The 22,997-nt window shown below is 37.6% G+C and overlaps 1 protein-coding gene across 1 annotated transcript in view; it reads left to right on the forward strand.

Moving 5' to 3' along the window:
• Positions 1-22,997, forward strand: part of ACOXL (acyl-CoA oxidase like) — a 521,856-nt gene that overhangs the window by 400,118 nt on the left and 98,741 nt on the right. The window contains exon 16 of the mRNA XM_027853786.1: positions 11,275-11,362. Coding sequence (XP_027709587.1) covers positions 11,275-11,362 — 88 coding nt within the window. The remainder of the gene's footprint in view (positions 1-11,274; positions 11,363-22,997) is intronic.

The raw sequence follows: 22,997 nt of genomic DNA on the forward strand, positions 1-22,997 counted from the left end.
ATCCCTGTTTCTCTGGGGTTTGTTCTAGACATGGCGGGGGGGGGAGAAACACTTACCTATTGTGGTATAATTTAAGTTGCATTATAGCAAGGATGCCCCCATCAAGAGGTATCCCCTTGGCAAACCTGCCCCAATCTCACTGCTTCACTCTCCTAGCTTTGGAGTGACTGCTCTAGATTGGTGAAAAGGCAAGGCTTATATTTCCAGGCTGTTAACAATAATGTTGAAAGGCAGTATGGTGTTGGAGAAAGAGTATTGGATTTCAAGTCTGAAATATTGACTTCAACTACAGGCAAGTCAGTTTGTCAATCAAAAAAGGCATCTATTAAGCACCTACTCTGTGCTAGGTACTAGGCTATGTGATGGACACACGGAGGCAAAAATAACAAGTGCCTGCACTGCCAAGCTTACATCTTATTAAGAGAGACAATGTATACACATAGAAATATACACAGAATATCTACAAAGGAAATTCAAGGTGATGGGGGTGGGAGTATTGGAAAAGATTAATTGTGCTATATTTGAGTTGAGCATTTGAACTGAACCTTAATGAAAACTAGGGGTTCTAAGATGCAAGGATGACAAGGGAGTGCATTCAGGCATGACAGGTGGTCTGAGCAAAGGCAGAGAGGTGGGAGATGGACTGTCATTAATTGCTCTGAGTTTTGGTTTCCTTATCTGTGAAATGGGGGTAGTCAGGACCATCCATAGGGTGTGCATGGCCCTAGGCAAATATATTTTGTAGAGTTCCTTTCTATATAAACAATTTTATTAAAAATGTATTATAGAATTCATGAGCTTATGTTAGATATACTGATTAATCAAGGAAGATTGAGAATAATTTGCTTTCAATGCGCACTTTTTCATAACTATTATGATTTGAAATACTAAACTGTACAGAGCCAAAATGACTGTCTAAGTCTGGATAATGATTGTCCGTGCAACAACTCGTGTTATAATTCCATGCAGTATGGGCAAACACCAATGGTTAAAGAATGACTTCCTCAACCTGTCCTTCCTGCTGTTTGCAGCACTATTCATCAGATATTCCTGGAAAATGGTTTACGCTATGAAGACTCACCTCATTCCTGTACTGCCCACTGTTCCTCAGCATGTCACGAATACCCATAGCTTCATTTTCATAAAGTATTTTCAACACCATTCAATAGTTGACACCCAGAAGTCAGGATATATCCAACAGCCTATTATTACTCCCAATAATACCCATTCCAACAAAAACTGAAAGGATTGCCCTTTTGTTGTTGTTGTTGTTGTTGTTTTAACAACAGCATGTGTTAAAGAATAAAACACAATGAATAGAAACTTTATCATACATCAGGAACTGTTTTAGCATGTTTTCACATTTTAAAAAAAGCCTTTCATGGAAGGCCCTGATAATAATATTCATTTTTGTGACATAGATGATTTTAAAGATAATTTTTGTTGTATCTTACACTAACATTTAAATTGTTATTTTAAAAATAGTATCTGTTGTGTTGGTGGTACAAATAAACCAGAGAATGGAATAGTGATATTGTGTTGACATTTGGTAGTGCTTTGTTTTTTGAAGCCTTAGATACAAGGCTTTCTCAGAATTAAAATAGTAATCACTTTGCATTAAATATGCAGAATAAATCAAAATCATAATTTAAGAAAACTAAATCAAGTAGAACTTATGTCAGTTATTGATAGAAACATCATCTTTTAAATGTTAAAATTACACAATACTTTGTTTTTGCACTACTATTTGCAACAGTTTAAATATACCAAAATGTGAAAAGTACAAAATGAAGATATTCCAATCTATATACAAACCATCCAGCCTCTAAGATGCTGTGTAACAGAAGATACTATTCTATACAATATGATGTACTAGTATGCACACAAACTTGGATGGAAACCATCAGTCCCTTCTTTAAATGGGAAAACTTTAAAATTTAAGCTTATTATAGTTACAGTCCTAACACTAATGATTATGACGTATTTTTAATATTTTATTTTCCCTAGTTACATGTAAACACAATTTTTAACATTTATTTTTTTTATTTTGAGTTCCAAATTTTGTCCCTTTCTTCCTCACCTCCCCCTTCCCTGAGACAGCAAGCAATTTCATATCAGTTATACATGTGCAATCATGCAAAACATATTTCCATATTAGTCATGTTATGAAAGCAAAGGAAAAACAACATATACACAAAAAAAGTGAACAATAGTATACTTTGATCTGCATTCAGATTCCATCAGTTCTTTCCCTGGAGGCTGATAACGTTTTTTATCATGAGTCCTTTGGAGTTGTCTTGGATCATTATATTGCTAAGAATAGTTAAGTCATTCACAGTTGATCATTGCATATTATTGCTGTTACTGTGTACAATGTTCTATTGGTTCTGCTTACTTCACTTTGCACTAGTTTTTTTAAGTCTTCCCTAAAACAGCCTGCTTGTTATTTCTTATAGCACAATAATATTCCATTACATCTATATATATCATAACTTGATCAGCTGTTCTCCAGTTGATGTACATCCCCTCAATTTCCAGTTCTTTCCACTATAAAAAGAGCTGCTATAAATAATTTTGTACAAACAGATTCTTCCCTCCCCATCCCACCCCCTTTTTAATCTCTTTGGGATATGGTCCTAGTAGTGATATTGCTGGATCAAAAGGGTATTATAGTTCGATTGCCCTTTGGGCATAGTTTCAAATTGATCTCCAGAATGGTTAAATCAATTCACAACTCCACCAACAGTGTATTAGTGTTCCAATTTTCCCACATCCCCTCCAACATTTATCATTTTCCTTTTCTGTCATATTAGCCAATCTGATAGGTGTGAGGTGGTAACTCAGAGTTGTTTTAATTGGCATTTCTCTAATCAAAGGTGATTTAGAGAAATTTTTCATGTGACTATAGATAGCTTTGATTTCTTCATCTGAAAACTGCCTATTCATATCCTTTGACCATTCATCAATTGGGAAATGAATTATAGTCTTAAAGATTTGACTCAGTTCTCTATATATTTCAGAAATGAGGCCTTTATCAGAAATACACTATAAAAATGGTTTCCCAGCTTTCTGCTTTCCTTCTAAACTTGGTTGCATTGGTTTTATTTGTGCAAAACATTTTTAATTCAATATAATCAAAATTATCTATTTTACATCTCATAATGCTCTCTATCTCTTGTTTGGTCAAATTCTTCCCTTCTCCATAGATATAACAGGTAAACTATTCCTTGCTGTCCTAATTTGCTTATGATATCACCCTTTATGCCTAAATCATGTACCCATTTTGACCTTATCTTGGTATAGGGTGTGAGATATTGGCCTGTACCTAGTTTCTGTTATACCATTTTTCAATTTTCGCATCAGTTTTTGTCAAATGGTGAGTTCTAGTCCCCAAGCTGTGGTCTTTGGGCTTAGATTATTATATATTTTCAAAACAAATTTGAAGAAATATTGGTTAATTTTGTGAATTATTAAGAATTTACTAAAGCATTCAGAATTTTTAAGCAGCCAATGTGGGACATATTAGAAATTCTAAGAAGCAAATAAGTGCACATCTGAAGAGGTTTAGAAGTCTTCTGAACTTCTAGAGAGGTGAGAAAACTGGAGGAATAGGGTGGAAGAGATACTTTTAAAAGGGTATATAGAATAAGATTAGGAGGGTGAGGGGAGAAGAAAAGAAAGGGAATTTTAGATAGTTCGGTAAAATAAGGAATAAGAGAGAAAGGGGGAAAGATAAGGTAACAGGGATTGGCATAAAGAGAGGCTGAGAAGGAAAATACTGAGTAAAAATAAGTTGTAGGGAAATTCACAAATAGTAATTATAACTTTGAATGTGAATGGGATGAACTCGACTGTAAAATGAAAATGGATAGCAGATTGATTTAAATATCAGAATGCAACAATATGTTGTTTCTAAGAAACACATTTAAGAATGTCAATAATTTTAGAAAAACATGGAAAGACTTGCACAAAATAATGAAGAGCGAAACGAGAACCAAGAGAACATTGTATATAGTAACAGTAGTATTGTTTTAAGAGTGACTTTGAACAAATAAGTTATTTTGACTATTATAAATACCCAAATTAAATATAAAGAGCATATGAAGAAAGACTCTATCTACACCCAGAGAAAGAACTGATAAATATAGGTATGTATAGGACAATTTTACATATGTATATCTATTTGTGTCTAATGGTAGCCATCTGGGGGGTGGGGGGAGGAGGAATTAAAAAAAAGAAATAAACTTGATTTTGTATATTTTAAAGAAACTTAAATACTATTACTGTTGTGCACAGTAAATTTGCAGTTTTATATGTAAGCATCTTTTTTATTGTACTATATTATGGAAATACTTGTTTTATTCCATAAAATAAAAATAAAATTAAAAAGAAGCAAATACATGATATCAAAAGCAATTAACTGAGAGAAGACACTACTAATTTGGTTGTTGAGTCATTTCAGTTGTGTCTAACTCTCAGTGACCCCATTTTTTGGATTTTCTTTCGAAAGATACTGGAGTGGTTTGCCATTTCCTTCCCCAACTCATTTTGCAGATGAGGAACTGAGGCAAACAGGGTTAAGTGCCTGGCCCAGGGTCACATAGCTACTAAGGGTCTGAGGTTGGATTTGAAGTCAGATCCTCCTGACTCTAGTGCCCATGCTCTATCCACTGTGCCACCTAGCAACCCGTTCTAATATCAATATTTAAACATCAGTATTCTCAAAGTGCAACATAATCATGTTGCAAATCTGAAATGTACGGAAGATGTCAAAAGAACATCCTTAAATCCAGCAAAAATGTTTTGGCAATTAACTTCAGTTCAGAAAGGTGGAATATTACTGTCAAGGTTATCCACGCTAACACTTTTGCCTGTGACTCCCTGTCAGAATACCATCAATGAACACATTTCTCTTATTATGTAATATTTTGTGACAATGAATATGGTTCTTTGAATATGGTTCTCACTTACCTGAATCTAAAGGAATAGTAATACATGTGCTAACCACATCAGAAGCATGTTTTGAGGATCAAATGAGATAATTTAAATAAATCACATTATGACTGTAAAAACTTTTAACAAATTTCAAATACAACTCAGATTACAAAAAATTGGGTTCTGTAATATATATTGTAAAAAAGTCTCATTCTGATGCCAGAAAATTGGCCTGGCATAGTAGAAAGATTACTAGATTTTGAACCAGATAGTTTTGGTTAGATGCCTGGCTTTGTTTCTTACTACCTGTGTAACTTTGAAAAAGCCATTCAACCATTGTAAACCTCAGTTTCCTCCTCTGTAAAATGAGGGGATTAGATCTGATAGCCAGTGAGATCCCTTCCAACTCAGAATACATGATTCTGATCTTCGTTGTATTGTGGAAGTGACCCTAGGTTCTTGGAAACTGGAGCGCCCACAGAGTGAAAGCCTGACGAGGTTCCACCAAGATAGAAATGTTTCAAGAATAGTTCCTGGGACAGATTGGAGATACTCTAACCAAGTGCAGAAAGGCTGATCACCTAAAAGTTGTCAAAGGAGACAACGTTTCTGGCCCTTGATGATTCATGAAACAGATTAAAATATAAAATAGCCTTCAGACTTCTTTGGTTCCCTCCCACCTCTGTAATGAGGGTACCAAAGTTTCAGAAATGGCCACACAGAGTGCTAAGAATCATTGCTTTTTTTGACTGCCTATAAAAACAGCATTTTGTTCATACGTACAAGGTTTGATTTTTTCCTATTGAACAAGTGGGAATGCCGAGGAGAAGCTAAATCACCCCTGTTCTCACTAAATAAGAAACTGGAAGACACAAAGACATTGCCACAAAGTAGAGAGACAACCTACAATTCTCTTTGGGAAGGAGGATGGAAGTGGAGGAGTTGGCTTCATTACACACACAAACACAAGAACCATCCTTTCATGGGACACATTGCAATGCTCACTATTATCCTGAGCAAAATGGGTTGCTATGAAGAATAATTGCAGCCTAATAGGCAACATCTTTGAATAGGATAAAGGAGTAGAGAAAATCAATGAAGAACTCAACCAGATTCCCCTAAACTAAGTCTCTTTTTTTACCTCAGCTTTCAGTGACTTCCATATGAAGGCAGGCATAGGAGAGGAGCAAAAGCTACATTGGAAATATGGTTGGGGATCAAAAAAAATGAAAGAGGCCAAAGGCCTCGTATGTAAAAGCATCACAGCTGTCTAACATAAATACCATCTTCAAGGAAAAAGCAGGGAGGTGATGTGAAAACATAAAACAACATTAACCAAAAGATGAAAATGACTGTATCTTAATAGACAGACAATGACTAGTTACCGACGTGGCAGTCATTTCAAAATCTACTTCCTTTGTTCACTCAGCTCAGGGAAATGGTTATAGCAAAGATCAAAATCAATACCAAATTAGAAACAAAAGAATAAATGTAAGGGGGAAATGTGATTATAGTAACTTTAACCCCACCTGCTTAAATAAGCTGTCAGTTCCAAAACTGGAAAATGGACAAAAGTGAAGAAAATTATTTTGATTATCATTGTTTCATCGAAAAGTCTAGCTGATACAAAACAGTTGACACAACACAACTCCTCCAAAAGCCCAGAAACTCTGTCAGCCATCAAACATTTGATCTTCTTGTTAAGAATAAATAAATGTCATCCAATGGCAATGCCAGTTTAGGGTACAAGATCATATGTAAAACATCGTAAAGTAGGAAAGAGTAGAAAAAATAAGCAATATTACAAAGCAATAAAAAGCATTATGGGGAAAGTGAGTCCCCAGAGATTTTGGCATGATAGCTAAACTAAACCTACTAGAGAACATTTATAGAAGATACTAGAATGAAGGCATTAAATAAAGGTGAGACAGAGCAGGTATAGTGGTGTTTCTATAGTGACCTAGCCTCATCAGCAATGGAAAGGAAACTACTGCATTTGGATTCTACCACTTTAGTACCTAATGAACAACGAGAGGAAGCGATGGTGGCATTTAAGATGCCTATGAGAACTGATGGACTACAACAAAGATGTATCTAAAAATCCCACCCTGGTGGCAAAAAAAAATCTTAATGACATTCATGGATCGATATTCATGACATCTCCAAGTGTGGAAGGTTCCAAAACAATGTAAAGAATCACAAACAAGTTTTATTACCAAAAGAAGACCAAAAGAAGATCTAAAACTTCCAATTCCTTTGCCTATTAAAAAATTTTTTTTTTTGTAAATCTTTATGAGAATGGCCTATGCAGACATCCAGGATATTTTGGATGAAAATCTAAGAAAGAAATAAAACTTTTGTAGACAGCTTTGTGTAGCAAACCACATCTTTGCTCATGAGTGTGAAGAATTAAAAATTAAAGAATTAAAGATTCACATCCATCACTTCCCTGCTTTACTGTGTCTGCTATTTGTCAGTTACAACAGAGAGAGAAAGAGAGACAGAACTTGACTTGGTAGAGCAAAATATGTATAAACTCTCCTCAAATAAAACATAGTCCATGCACATGGTAAAATCATGCAAAATTTCATGTGAGGTGTGATCACCAAGGTCACTTTGTTCAATGATCCACTAAATATCAGTATCAAGCAAGGTATCCAACAGGATGACATATGCTCATCAAAGACATTCTCTCGAACAAAGAATTCAGGACTTTTTCTAGTTCATTTTGGAATCTTGTAGGAAGTCTAAGAAGAAGACGAATTCCCTACTGACAGATTCTGGAGACTGTCTTGTTTTTTTGGTTGCACTGAACTCTAAAACACTGCAAGGTCTTCTCCATGAGATCTATGGTCATCCCCAAAAAATCAATCTAGCCATACACAAAGGACAAATAAAGGAGGTGAAGAATACATATTGCCAAGATTATGACATGAAGTTGGGCAGACAACCCATGGAGTTAGTCCATCAACAACTACATCATAGGCATGTGCTATTGCTGAATGATTAGCAAGGCCAAAAATCGGATAGAAGGACGTTAGGTTGAATTTTAGCTGGAAAACTAGGGAGCTCTTTCAGTGATTTCAAGCTGTTCGCTTCCACAAAAGCTCAACACCAGCATTTTCTAAGTTACGGCTGCAGATCATAGAGCACCATAAGTTCAAACGAATTCCATTTGTAGATGACCCACAGAGCAATGGAATGATGCATGATGGAGATAAGCAGATTGCACTATATAAACAATGCTAACTTGTGCTGACATAGAAGGCATCATATCATAAGGGACAAAGGAGGAGGGACCAGCATGTATTTAGGAAAGATAACAGACAAACAAGTCCAAGCACTGATCTGGGAGCCTCAACATATTATAAGAACCACAGGAAGGCCTTCGCCATTTTGAATGGATTCTTTAAGAAGTATTTGTGGAAAGACACAATCACATAGATTGAAAGGGCATAAATAAGTTATCATCTATGTGAGTGGAGGGTGAGAATCCGCACTGATGACATTACATATCCACTGAAGTGTTTATTGTTTTAGTGACATCTGCCTATACTGAATTTAAAAAGTCTTTGTTCTCCTTTTCTAAACACTGGAGGTTTTCACTAATAACACTATCATATATTCTTATATACTTAACTACTTTGATGGCCTCACATACACAGTCCCTTAATTGTAATAAAACTACAGCTAGTGATACATTCCACAGTGAGGTTCTGTGGAATGAAATCAGACAGTAGTCATGATGACCCATTCCTTTAGATCCACTTTCCAATTGGCATGGGTTACCAGAGCCAAATCAATCACATGGCAATCCATATCGGTTATCAAGACCAAAATGTATGGATTGCCTACAGGCATTTGTTCACTGCCTGTAGACAGAGCTGAACTCAAGGGACAGTCCAATTTCTCTGTCAGTAGCCTCCCTGTGCAATGGGGATCATCTTAGCCAAGTATAAACCTAGTGTAAGAGCCAAGCCTTTCTTTCCCTTCTCCAGCACTGAGTAATGACTGCTTTCATGACCACACATGGATGATTGCCAACCCTGATGAGGTTATATTGAATCAACTTGAGTGGGGTCTTAAAGAATATTGATGTTAACGTATAAGGAAAAGCACTTAGAAAACGACTGGCAGGCCTTTATGAGGCCATTGCCCTTAATTGGAACATTTTTTTCCCCTTGTACTATTTCTTGGGATGGAGTCAGTGAGCTTTCAGTATGTTATTGACCTCGGTAGAGTTTTCCCCATCTGAAGCCCCTTCCCTGGGCAGCATTCTGCATTCCCTATGCAATTCTCCTGATGCTAATTTTCTCATGGTCAGTCCACTGAAAGCTCATTCTGCAAACTGAGTATAAAAGTCTCCTGTTTTTATTTGGAAACATTTGAACAGGTTTTTTTTTCATTCCCTGTCTCTCATATATACTACCCCCTTTCTATTCTTGTCCCTTCTTACCCTCACCCCCCACCCCCAGTTTGGCAGCAGCAAATTAAGAAAGTATATTCTCAGGCGAGACACTTCTAATTGACCACAAGCTTGAATTTCCCAGTATTATATTGAGAAATGTGATGGGGATGTCAAGGTTCTCTTTCTCCAAACTCAAAAAGCATTGGTAGCCAACCACAGGTCACCCCCATCTGCCAATGTGTTTTGCAGGCCTATTACCTAAATGGCCAACTTCTCTTCCCCTTTCTTCTTTAGTTTTAATTGGTGACGAAGGGAACCATATTAATCCAAGCAGCAATGACAGAGATAATCACTCCCTCTACTTTAACATAAGGGGTCATGAGCAGAAGGTGACTTGTGGGGAAAAAATGGCATTGTCCTCAAAACTGTTCCACCTACCTTACCATACATACACATTATACATATACTGGAGACTTTAAAATGGCACTATAGCTCATCAGAACACAAAGACACCTTAGTTATACCTAGGGCTTTTCTAAAGTTGTTGCATCAGGCATGCTGCAGAAATCACAAAAAATGCAAGAAAACAGGTTTTCTCTTTATTTCTTACACCCTTTACAATTAACAGCATTGAACAAAATAGAAGAGCAAGAACCAAACAATTCCTACATGGCCATTCACTTTCAACTGCCCTCCTCTTAATGAAGAAGAAACTAATAATGCAGGCCAAACATTTTTATATCCCTAGTAAACTGTAAGCTCCTTGAGGTCAGGGACTACTTCATTTTTGCATTTGTATCTCTAAGGCCAAGCATGCTGTTTCACATGTAGTAGACTCTTCAATTTGGATTGAATACATAAACCTAATGCTAGGTTCCTGAGATTGTCATAGGAAGTCACAAGGTACAAAGTCAGAAATTCCAAATCTAACTCTCTTGTTCTCAGGTCTGTTGACTGTCTGCCTGGTTTAAGGATCAGCCAGCAACTTCCAGAGGATATTTAGCTTACACTAGTGATTGTGGTTTTATATATCTCCCTTTCTTTATGTGTCTTTTGGTTTTATCTATTCTACTCACATTTTTTCCCTTTTTGCTACCCCAGTTATTATGGTACCTTTCATAGCAGGTAGGCACTCAATAAATCTTTTTTGAATGAATAACTCCTGGAAGTCTTGATCCACATGATTAAGATGGCACTGTGTACAGAATAATTGGATGATAAATTGCCCAGTTCCTGAGATGGGACAGTCTAGCAAGTAACAATTAACAAACAGGTAGAACTAGTCTAAAGTCAGTTAATTCAACCATCAAACAGTTGCTCCCAAGAACCCATGCTCCAGAATGATATTGTTATTGTTTACTATGGCAACATATAATTTCTACTACCATCACCACCACCACCACCATCACCACCACCACCACCATCACCATCACCACCACCACCACCAGCACCACCACCACCACTACTACTACTACTACTACTACTACTACTACTACTATTACTACTATTAGTACTACTACTACTACTACTACTAAAGCTAGCATTTATATAGAGCTTTAAGGTTTGCAAAATGATTAATAGATATTATCTCATTTTATCCCGCATAACAACCCTGGAAGGTAGATGCTATTATTTTGCCCATTTTATAGATGAGCACACTGAGGCAGACAGAGGTTAAGTGACTTGCTCAGGGCTACACAGCTAAAGAAGTATATGTCTGGATGTGAACTCAGACCTTCCTGACTCCAGGTCTAGCAGTTTATCCACTGTGTTGCCTGTTATATCAAGAATTGGGGGATTCTCTGTCTACATTTAAATAAGCTAGTTAGTTCTACTCTATCTGCATATATTATTCTGGTAGCAGCAATAGTTTAAGAAAAAAGAAATTCTCAACTATTTAAGGAGCCATTTTCCTTCTGTCAATTTGACAGGTAATGACCAAGAAGGAGGACATTTTCAGTGCCTGGAATTCATGTCTTCATCATGTTGTTTCCTTGTCCCTGGCGCACATACACAGAGGTCAGTTGGTGTTTATTGAATTTATAATCTGTGAATGACATGATGATCCTGAAGGTTATTTGAGTAACATGACTTTTCCCATTAGGGACATGAGTGTTTCCAAACATGAATGTCCCAGTCCAGGAGTGAGGCATTTCAGTCAGAGACTTGGCAAACCTCTTGGAGAGCTTAAAATGTTGACTTTGAGGCCCCTGAATCACTTACTGAAGTTAGAACATGGGACTTTGTGTGCTAAATGAACTGATATTCAGCAGGAACAGCTAGCAAAGTGAAGCTCGTCAAAGCCAGCGGGAAGAGCGCTCTGAACAGCTCACTTGACATAACTTGAAACAATAGAACATTCTACCAGATGGGAGCCAGTTGGAAAAGAGCCACATGGCACTGAGCCCGAATCACATCACAAGAAGACTGCCATTGGTCAATAAATAAATTCAAGGGCATATGTACAGATAAAGTGAGATTGTTTTAATAGGGTCACTGCCTGAAGAATTTTAAGTACCAGAACTAACAGCTTAGGCCTAATCCTCAGGTTAGTAGGTAACTTGTTCAGCACTTTAAATAACATTCATTTCATCCTGAGAGAGCACAAAAGAAAAAAAAATCTAATATGTCACTGAATTTGACCCTAAGTAAGAGCCGTGGAAGAGGGGAGGAAGGCAGCAGATTACTATCAGAATGATTGTTTAATTTCAGGACCATTGGGTAAAAATGGATAATGACAACTTTAATGGGGGGAGGAGGTGGCAAGGAAGATGAAATGAAACGTCAGAGGTATTGTCAGTATTTGCTCCTGAGAGAGTTCTGAAATACATATAGGTTAGAAATTCCCAGTTGACATCATGTCTCTTTTGAACATTTTTAGTCAATTATGTGGTCTCCAGATGGAGACCTGTTAAATACTTAGAAATGTGGTTGTTGTTAGACAGAAATGTTAAAGAATGACTCTCAGGTGTCTGTGTCATCATAAGAAACATGACAGTCAAGGCTTGAATAAGGAAACCAAAATCCAGGGGCCACAGAAGGAAAAAAAGCCTAGTTCCATTACCTGAGGTTTCTAGACATTTAAAACCTTACTCTTACCGTGTAAGAGGAAAAGAGAGTGAGCCCCAACTAGAGTGATTTCAGTCTCTGAAAGCCTTAAACTGATTAACCATGAGGAAATGCCAAGTGTTTGATGTTGCCAAAGCACATATAAAATCAAAACAGATTCCAGGCCATTCTACTTGGCTAACAACAGCAACAAAAATGATTAAATGCCTTCAGGAAATTTATCTAAGGAGTATTAGGCTCAAAGTCAAGTGGAAGGGATTCTGACCTATCAGGTAACTGCAGAAAAACTAGACTCCATGCTGTTGTAGCATTCAAGGATCCTAGAAATGTACTAAAAATAGAAAAATGGGTTAATCATAGTAATAGTTTTTTTTTAAAAGATAGGAATGCTCAGAGCATGTGTAACAATCAAATGAAGAATTCCCAATAGACAGTGATGAATTTGCTCAAGCAGCTGTTAAATTCAAACTAGGAAGAAAAGCATCCTGAAGAGACCCCCAAAGGAATTTGGATCAGTGATGCAAGCAGTTAGTCTGACTTGGGTAATCAAAGCCCGAGTAAGAGAGAATACAATGAAGGGAAAGGGAGAGGTTAAGATTGAGAAGGACAGTGTCCAGCACTATCAAGGGTGAAAGATCCAAAGCTCTGCCAATCTCATTAGGAATATAATCTGGCATGAATGTTAACTAGTCTTCAAAAGCTTAGGAGAGGAATATTTAAAAATACACATTTAGAACAATCCAGAGATTTCAGTATATGCTAAAATTGAATGAATCTAAAGCTAAAAGGGACCATAAACATCATTTTAATCCAATTATCTCATTTGATAGGTAGGGAAAGAAGGCCTAGGGAGTTTAAGTGGCTGCCCAAGTTCACAGAGGAAGGATAAAACAAAGCCAGGATTCAAACCCAGGCTCTCTGACTCTAAAACTGGTACTTTCCCCCACTACACTGTTGTTCTTCCACTGTAAAATTAAACCTTTAGGGGCAGCTAGGTGGCACAGTGGATAGAGAATTAGTACTGGAGTCAGGAGGACCTGAGTTCAAATCTGGCCTCAGACACATAACACTAGCTGTGTGACCCTGGGCAAGTCACTTAACCCCAATTGCCTCACCAAAATAAAATAAAATAAAAATTAAATCATTAAACAGATGAATGATTATCTTCATAAAGAAATACAGCTACCATTTCTATAGTTTTTTTTAAGATATTTTTTATTTTCAGCTGTGTCTGACTCGGTGACCCCATTTGGGATTTTCTTGCCAAAGGTACTGGAGCAATTTGACATTTCCTTCTCCAGTTTATTTTATAGATGAGAAAACTGAGGCAAGCAGGATTAAGTGACTTGCTCAGGGTCACACAGCTAGTAAGTATCTGAGACCAGATTTGAACTCAAGAAGGTGAGTCTTTCTGACTCCAGGCATGGCACTCTGCACCCCTGTGCCACCTAGCTGCTTCATTTTAAGCATTATTTGGTCTTCAAAATAGTCCTATGAGGGTTATTAGCCACCTTTTTTTTTCAGATGAAGAAACAGGCTCAAAGAGATTAAGTGACTCAGCTATGTCATGTAGCTAGTGTCAGGGATTCAAATCAAACTCAGGTCCTCCTGATTCAAAGTCCAATGTACTCATTCCTCTTCATCATTCAGCCTCTTATACAAATTTTCCCTTATATTTTCCAGTTCTGGTAAGACTTGTGAGATTTGTAGCTTAGAAAGTAGAAATCCCCAATCTTGGTCCCTAATAAAGGAGTTACGATGTCATTATTAAAAACAATATGTGTTTATAATTAGAATGTATAATAGTGACAACTTCATCCCATCAGAGGATTAATTTCTAAGCTCCCTGGAGAGTGCTGGTTCTGAATCAGAGTTTGTTCTCTTGTTATTAAAAATTCAATCACATTTATTATTAAGGTATTATACCAACATCTTCAACCAAAGCCATTCTTTTCAGTATTTTTTTAACATCCTCAGCATTTTCCCAGTCTATTTTTTCTGCTATTGCTAGTAGTGCTATTCCTTATAGGAGCTGCACCCAGACTTGGTCTCTACGTTAGGCATTTATCTTCTCTGGGACATACTCTTCACCATCCCACATGTGTTGCAATATCATGCCAGCTTGGGGAGAGAAAATACCATGACCTCAGATAAACTTACACAAGTCCTACTTGAGTTCACATGCTGGTAGGAAGTGCTTGATCCATTCCCATAAAATAGATGGAAGCCTGATATAAAACCTTTCAAGTTATTACAGTCTTAGTTAATCCATAAGGGAAACCTGAGCCCCTTCAGGGGAGCCAGAGGCATGGATCATTAGAGGTATATCGGCTCCCTACAGCTTACTATCCCCTCTCTCCCCACCCCAACCCCACACACCCCAGTCTTTTCTTTCTACTATTATCATACTCTGTTTCTCTTGTGAAGTGGATCTGATGCTTATGTTGGGGGATGTTTGGGACATGTCCGACATTTGCTAGTTATTTGCTCCTGGGCAAGTCATTTAACTGTTCTGACCCTCAGTTTCCTCATCTGTAAAATGGAGATAATAATAGCACCTGCCTCCCAGGGTTGTTGTGAGGATGAAATGAGTGAATAATTATAAAGTGTGTAACTCAGTGTATTGGCCATTATTATCATTAATGAACTATTGGATGCAAAGTGCGGAAACTTGTAAGCCACTGGTCTTAGCTCCTACTTTTATTCTCTTGCTTCTCCTCTAGCTGCTCACAGGTCTAGAGGGCCTGGAGAGAGGTGGTTGTGGCTCCCAAAGAGGCAGAGGGTCAAGAGGGAGAAAAGGAGTGCTAATGGAGGTCATCAAGGTTTGAATTTCCCTCTGCTTTAACAGCATTTAAGCAGAGGAGTTGCAGAGGGAATGAGATCAGAAGGCCAAGGGACAGAGAGTGTTCAGTTGGAGTATTAAACTGCTTTTCACCCCTCTGCCCCCAGCAGTAGGTGCCTTCAATAGGGAGTGTGGAAAAGGAGTTGCTAGGAAAGACTGTAGAGGCCCTCCATTTGTAGCCAGGGGCCACAGGTTCGAATCTAGATCCTGCTACCTACTAAACCTCGTGTCAGTTTTGTCAAGTAACCTTACCTTTCTCAGTTTGTTTCTTCATTTGAAAAAACAAGGGGGAATGGTGTTTATAGATTTTTGTTTTGGAGTCCATGAACTTGTTTTAAAAATACTTTGCTAACTATATTTCTTTTTTCTTTTTTTTCTGCTTTTTGGTGAGGCAGTTGGGGTTAAGTGACTTGCCCAGAATCACACAGCTAGTTATGTGTCTGAGGTCAGATTTGAACTCAGGTCCTCCTGACTCTAGGGCCAGTGCTCTATCCACTGAGCCACCTAGCTGCCCCCACTATATTTTAATATAATTGACTTCTTTTGTAATGCATGTATTTTATTTTATGCATTTAATAACATTCTGAGAAGTGGTAGATAGACTTTACAAGACTGCTAAAGGGGTCCATGATTAAAAAAAAAAAGGTTAAGAACCCCTGGTCTTTAAAGTCCGGTCCTAAATGATCCTGGCCAATCTCTCAGGATAGGCTACAGTTCCCACAGGTTTCCTGTGTATCTTGTCACAGAATAGATATTGCAAGTCAGCATCTATTCCTGGTAAATATCACCATCATACCTGAATTTAAAAATTATCATTTCCGGTATTGCATAATGACCAGGAATGGTAAGTGCCCATGTAAGTGTTTGCATACTTGAAAGGGGTTTGTGAAAACAAACCCAAATCCAGATCTCTAATATTACAGGTCCCGGACGATACAAACAAAAAGAGCCCTCCATCTTGCATCTTCTGCTGACATGTGAAAGCTATGGGGATTGTGATTCCTTTCTTACAGGAGAAAAGCCAGGATGCCTTTTTCTTTGAACCGTCCTTGTACGTGCTACATTTGAGAGATGATAGCAAAGGCAGAGTTGAAACTCTAAGTGCAACTTCCTTTGTTAGGCAGGGCCATATTTGGCCCCTGAGGCACTTTGTTCCAAGTCATCAGCAGGCCTCTTTGGTAAATGGCTGTGCTCCAGAAAAGCATCATTGACCTTAGTGCATTACAGTGTATAAATACTTGCTTTGTCATACTCTTAGAATGCTCAGGAAGCACAAGATGGGAAGATTTACCTTTTAAGTTGTTGGGTTTTGTTTTGTTATTTGACTGATAAGCAAAATAGAAACCATTTGAAAATGCTTCCAGAACTAAAACTAAAAGAAGAAAGAAAATATGTTTTTAAGAGCAGTACAGCCCAAAATTGTGTTGAAACGGAAGGATTTGGGTTATTTTCCCCCTTTGCTTTCCCTTCTGAAGAAGCTACAGGCAGGAATCTCAAAATTGAAGGACCCTTTCTTGTTACTATTTACTGCAATAAGTAATAGCTTAATAGCATTTTAATAAATTTCACCCTACCAAATATTCATAATCTCCAAACTACAAGAATTGGAAAACTTTCCAAATAGAGAGACCTCACAGAGTAGGTCCATGTGGGAAGAGGAGATATGTATCATACATGTTGTCCTACCTGCTACTGGGGTGATATTTATAGAGAGTGAGATTACATTCTAATACATTTATTCACTGCAAAAAGTAGTTATTTTATTCCCTTGTGTCTGTAGAACACTAAATATAGAAGAATAATAAAAAGATAGTGATTTGTCCCAGGATATTTCTATATGAATCCCTTTGAAATAGATAAAAAGAATGACATGAAGATAGTAATAATATCTGGTACATAGGAGTACGTTCATTCAATACCACATATTAAATACCTACTATGTGCCAAGCATTGGGCTAGCAGATACAAAGACAGAAATAAAACAGTTCTTGCTTTCAGAAAGCTTTACTGGTGGGTAAAGGGGAATTACAACATGTCCTTAGATAAAGTATTTTGCATGTATTATCTGATCCATTGGACTGGATAAACTGGTGCATATTATAGTCAACGAGCATGTTCCAAACATTGTGCTGACTGCTGGGGATTCAAAGAAAGGCAAAAACTAGGTCCCTGCCCTCAAGGAGCTCATATTCTAATGGTGAAGACAGCATGCAGAACACTTTCTATGTATGGACAGAAAGATCTGTAGTAAATGGAAGGTGAGACACCTATGGGAAACCTCAGTTTTATCCACAATATTCACATCATTTCAATCAAATGAGACCTTGAGTTTTCCCCTCTCACATCTTCACTCTCCTTCCTTCACAGCAAAAATGGAGTAAAGGTTAATTTTATGTGGGCATTTGGGCTTTAAGTGCTCTCTCCTAGAATGCCTGCCTTCCTCCTGCCCCTGAATGAGAGTTGCTTCTTTCCAAGGCTTAATCACAGGTTATGATTTACTTCCTGGTCACCCCAGGGAGCAAAACCCAGGAGTTCCTCTTCATAAAGAATGCTATCTTTAGAGAATCCTTCTATGAATTCTCCTTTGAAGGTGGAAAGAATTGATGAGGTAGGTGTATGACAAATGACCAGACTCCAAGGCTGCTTATCTATTTCATTGTTGTGGTTCTTTGAAGGGGGAAAAAAAAAGAAAGAAAGAAAGAAAGAAAAAAGTCTCTTCACAGAGCATTTGTTTCACAGAGAACAATGCAGGACATAGTTTAGCTGTACTTGACCCAACCTGTCTGGAGAGTCAATTGCAATTTCCAGGTATAAATATCCTTTTTTTTGTTTTTTTAAATGAAGTATTCCTAGGCATCTGCTTTGGTTTTTCTGCCTTTGTTCCCATGTCAGAAATAGTTTACAATCTCTTAACACTAGAAGGCAGAGTTGAAACTCTAAGTAGAACTTCCTTGGTTAGACCGGGCCATATTTGGCCTCAGAGGCACTTTGTTCCAAGTCATGACGCCTCTTTTGTAAATGACTGTGCTTGAGAAAAGCAAAAATTTGATTCAAAGATTTGTTCAGTCCTTTAAGGTATGCCTAAATTCTGGTATTTTAAATTAATTAGCAGATGAATTTAAATTAAGCAGCTTTATGCACTAGAATAGGAACTCTAGAGGAAATAGAGAGTTGTTGTACCTCAGTTTCCATATCTGTATCATAATTAATAATAATAATGACTAGCATTTATATAATACTTTAAGGTTTACGATGTGCTCTACAAATATTATCTCATTTATACTCACAACAACCACAGGACATAGGTGGTATTACTCTCCCTATTTTACAGATGAGCATGCTGAGGCAGATGGAGTTTAAGTGACTTGCCCAGGATCACACAGTTGAATAAGTGTGAAAACTGGACTTAAACACAGGTCCTCCTGACTCAGGATACATTGCTCCATCTACCTGTCTAATATTTTCACTACACATGTCACAGGGCTAGAATTGTAACTGTAAATCCCCACAGAAATTTGAGCAGACAATATCAGTGTGTATAATAGTAGCATGTTGGTTTCTTTATTTAATTTACTTATTTAACTTGGACTCACAGTCATGTAAAATATGAGATATGTACTGTTTTTACTAGTTTTCACATGCTCACTCTTCAGGATTGCTTATAGCTCTTATCTATCTTTATGGCCCCTCCATCCCAGAGGAGAGGCTGGAAGGAGTCAATCACTTGAGTTTTCCCTACTCTCTGTTATTCCTCTGTTGATGAATTTTTCCCTCTGAAGTCTTCTTTCACATTTCTCTCCCAGTATGTCATTGAGAACATTTGGGTTTTCTGGTTGGTCTGTTTAATAGCAATTATTTGCTGTTTAGTCAGTCATATCCCCATGACACTTAAATTTCAGAATGAAAAGTTTACATCTGAGAAAAAAGTCCAGAGCAATTTGTTCTGAGTAATTTGTTGCAGTGATTCACCACCGAGGAATGGTGCTCAAGAATGGAAAGGTTATTAATAGATGTGCATCTTAGCCATGTGTCGTAAATAGAGAAGGAAGCACAAAACCTGTTGTCTTAACTAGCATCTAGCATAATGCTTTGCCCAAAGCAGAAGCTTAATAGATGTTAATTGAATTGAATTGACAAAGATTTTACAGTAAAATGTTAACGCCCATTTTTCTTGAGAATCCTATTGCCATATAATATTAGATCACCATGACAAAATGAAGTAGACTATTATATGATTTAATTTGTTTTTTTAAGACAAGCTCAGTTTTAAAGACCAACAACTCCAAGTACAGAATGAAGTAAATGTGGGCAGACAAAAAGTTGTGTGCCAAAGGCTATGGGTTTTTGAAACCTACAAACTCAATGTGTGTCATGTGATGTGGCAATCACACCAGCTAATGTATTACGTTAGACTGCATTAAATTAAATTCAGTAAACATTTATTAAGTACCTACTACGTGCCAGGCACTGCGCTAAGCACTGGGGATATAAATAAGAAAAATAAAACAGTTCCTTCCACCACGGGAGGCTGGGCTTAAGAGAGACTGAGCTTTGTGCAATTGGGAAATGGAGTGAGCTGGAAGCATCAATGAGATTATTGTTGTTGTTCAGTCATGTCTAACTCTTGGTGACCCTATGAACCAACCGTCCATGGGGTTTTCTCTCATTTTATTCAGGCAGAGGTTAAGTGATTTGCCCAGGGTCACACACCTAGTAAGGGTTTGAGGTCGTATTTGATCTCTGGCCTTTCTGACTCCAGGCCCAGTACTTCACCCACCTAGCTGAGATGTAGAGTCATAAGAGATGGGAGCCTCATTGTGTTTGGTTATAGACTATAGACTGTAATATGGTGTTGAAATATAAGCATCATACTTTAAGAAGAACACTGCCTCCAGAAAGGCAGGTAGAATGGTGAAGAGCCTTGAAGCCCTGTTAAAGAGACTTGGAGATGCTTAAAAGAAGGTTTAGTGCAAACAGCATTCCTATCTTGAAGTGATTGAAGGGTAATCAGGTAGGATAAGAAGGATTAAACTTGATCAGGACACACATAAACAGTGAGTAGAAGTTGTAAAGGGGCAGATTTTGGCTCACTGTAAGGAAAAACGCCCTAAGAATTAGAGATATCTTGAAACAACCTGTCACTAGAGATCTTCAAGTGGAGACTGAGAACCAGACAGTGAGGGGTATGGTAGCAGAAATTATTGCTCAGTTGTGGGTGGGTCAAAATGACCTTTGATGTCAATCAATCTTAAAGTATTTATTAAGCCCCCACTAAGTGCTGGTCAGGCAGCTAGGTGGCAGAGTAGATAGGGTGCCAGGCCTAGAGTCAGAAAGATTCATCTTCCTGAGTTCAAATGTGACCTCAGATATGTATGATCCTGGGCAAGTCACTTCACCCTGTTTGCCTCAGTTTCCTCATCTGTAAAATGAGCTGGAGAAGGAAATGGCAAATCACTCCAGTATCTTTGCCAAGAAAACTCCAAATGGGATCATGAAGAGTCAGACATGACTGAAATGACTGAAGAAACAAAAAAAGTGCTGGGCACTGGAGAATATAAGCACAAAGAAGGGAACAGTCCTTATGGGCAAAGAGCTTCCAGCACTGACATTGTGTAGTTCTGTGCAACTCTATGAACCTGATCTAATCTCACAAAAACATTTAGCAAATAGCCTTTGCCTTCACGTACTCCACCCACACAAAACCCAAAATGAACTACAAAAAGAAAATAGAAAAAAGCCACTGACTCTCAACAACCCAACCTTCTTTCAGCTCTGTGAGTTTTTTCTCCCATATGTCATCTTTGCCTTTCCAATATGACAATTTTCTTTTTAAAATGCTTGATCATATGTTTTCACTTTGCAGAGTCTTAAAATCTAGTATAGCACAAGTATAATATTGAGTTTTGGGGGAAGAACTTCTGAGTTTAGCTGATTTTCAAGTACTCAGATTCACATAATGAAACATGATGATGATACATTCTTACTACAAAGCATTTATAAATCTTCATTAAAATCTGAAGCTTAATAAGTATCCAGGGGTATAAACATCATTTTTAGTACCAGCTTAGAGTCCAAATGTCAGGGAATGAAGTGGGCGAATGGTGTCTACTCCTTTTTTCTTTTTTAAACCTATGAACTATGGGATCTTATTTACAGAGAAAACTCAAGGCACAATTAACTCAAAACTTCAGACATTATATAATAGAAGTGGGGAGTGGTGTGTGTGTATGATGTATTTACTCAGAAATAGGAGAGTTGAATAAATAAGGATTTATCATCCTCTGATAGGTACATCACTGATAGCCTCATATGTTTCATGTATGTGTAAAATATAAAGAAATATTAAAGAATGCAGTTGACCCCAAGGTGACTAAGAAGAAGGTTCTTACAGCAAAATCTCCTCCTGATTTATGGGCCTTTATATGATCTAATCTGAGCAAGGAAAGAATTTTCTCTTAAATTTGTTGACTTAACAGTTGGTAAAGGCCACCTCCTAGAAGTGTTCCCTTGCAGGACCATGAATATGTTCCAGCCTCTTGCCTAACCCACAGCATATGGGGTTTCTGCCAGCTTTCTAGGATAAAATTGTCATGTTTTCAAAGAACAGAAATAAGGGGGGAAGAATAGTGTTTTGCAAATGGCCTCTGGTGCTCTCTCTCCCCTCTTTAGGAGCACAGAATATCCATGAAAAGAAAAGATTTTAGATCTTTGAGAACAACTAGTCCAGAGGTTCTTTTTAATCTGAGGTTCCCAAACTTTTAAAAACTATTTTGATAACTGTATTTCAATGTAATTGTTTTCTGCTTTAAGCTTGTATATTTTATTTTATTCATTTAAAATCAATCATCTGAGAAAGGGGTCCACAGGCTTCACCAGACTGCCAAAAGGGTCCATGATAACATAAAAAAATGGTTAAGAACCCCTGATCTACTCCAGTCTCCTCATATTTTAGATTAGGGAAGCAAACATTAGATGATAATGACTAGATAATAATGGGCATAATGGAAAGAACACTGGCTCTGAAATCAGAATATCTGGATTCAAACCCTGCTTCTGACCTGTGACCATGTTGAACATGTCACTTACACTCCCTGGGCCACAGGCCAGTTTCCTACTCTGTAAGATGAGAGGGACAGAATATTCCCAAAGATTAGAATAACATAAATAGAAAGAGTGATAACAACACAAATAACCCTGAAACTGAATGGTGTGTAATTGTAAAGATCAAGGTTGGGAAGATAGATCTCCCTCCATTCTTGAGCTATGGGTGTGGGATGGGTCAGTTAGCTTTGCCCAGCTGCTTTCTTTTTCATTCTTAGTTATAAGAGATGGGTAGGAGAGAGAGGAAGGATCCATTTGGAAATAAAAGGATGGTTAAGACAAAAGATGTCCAATTTTTAAGTGGGAAGATTGGCCTTGACCACTGAAGCCCCTTCTGGCTGTAACTCTATGATTCTGTGATCCAGTAGAATCTATTTTCTCCTTTATTTTTAAAAAAAAAAGATTACAAGGAAGACATAATCAATCTCTTCTTGCCGTCTACTTCTATTGCTGATTCAATAGTGAAGAACAAGAGACTCTGAAAGATAGAAAGCATTTTACAGAGCATCTACTGAAACCACATAATTTTGTGAAGAAAGTAACAGAGGTCCAGAGCCGTTTATTGACCTATTCTTGGTAACACAGATGGCTGAGCCTGGTTGGATGAGAAATAAGGGTTAAAACCAAATAAACATTGACCTG

The sequence above is a fragment of the Vombatus ursinus genome, unplaced genomic scaffold (genome assembly GCF_900497805.2).
Source record: "Vombatus ursinus unplaced genomic scaffold, bare-nosed wombat genome assembly UNPS02010219.1, whole genome shotgun sequence".
In the NCBI taxonomy this organism is placed as follows: domain Eukaryota; kingdom Metazoa; phylum Chordata; class Mammalia; order Diprotodontia; family Vombatidae; genus Vombatus; species Vombatus ursinus.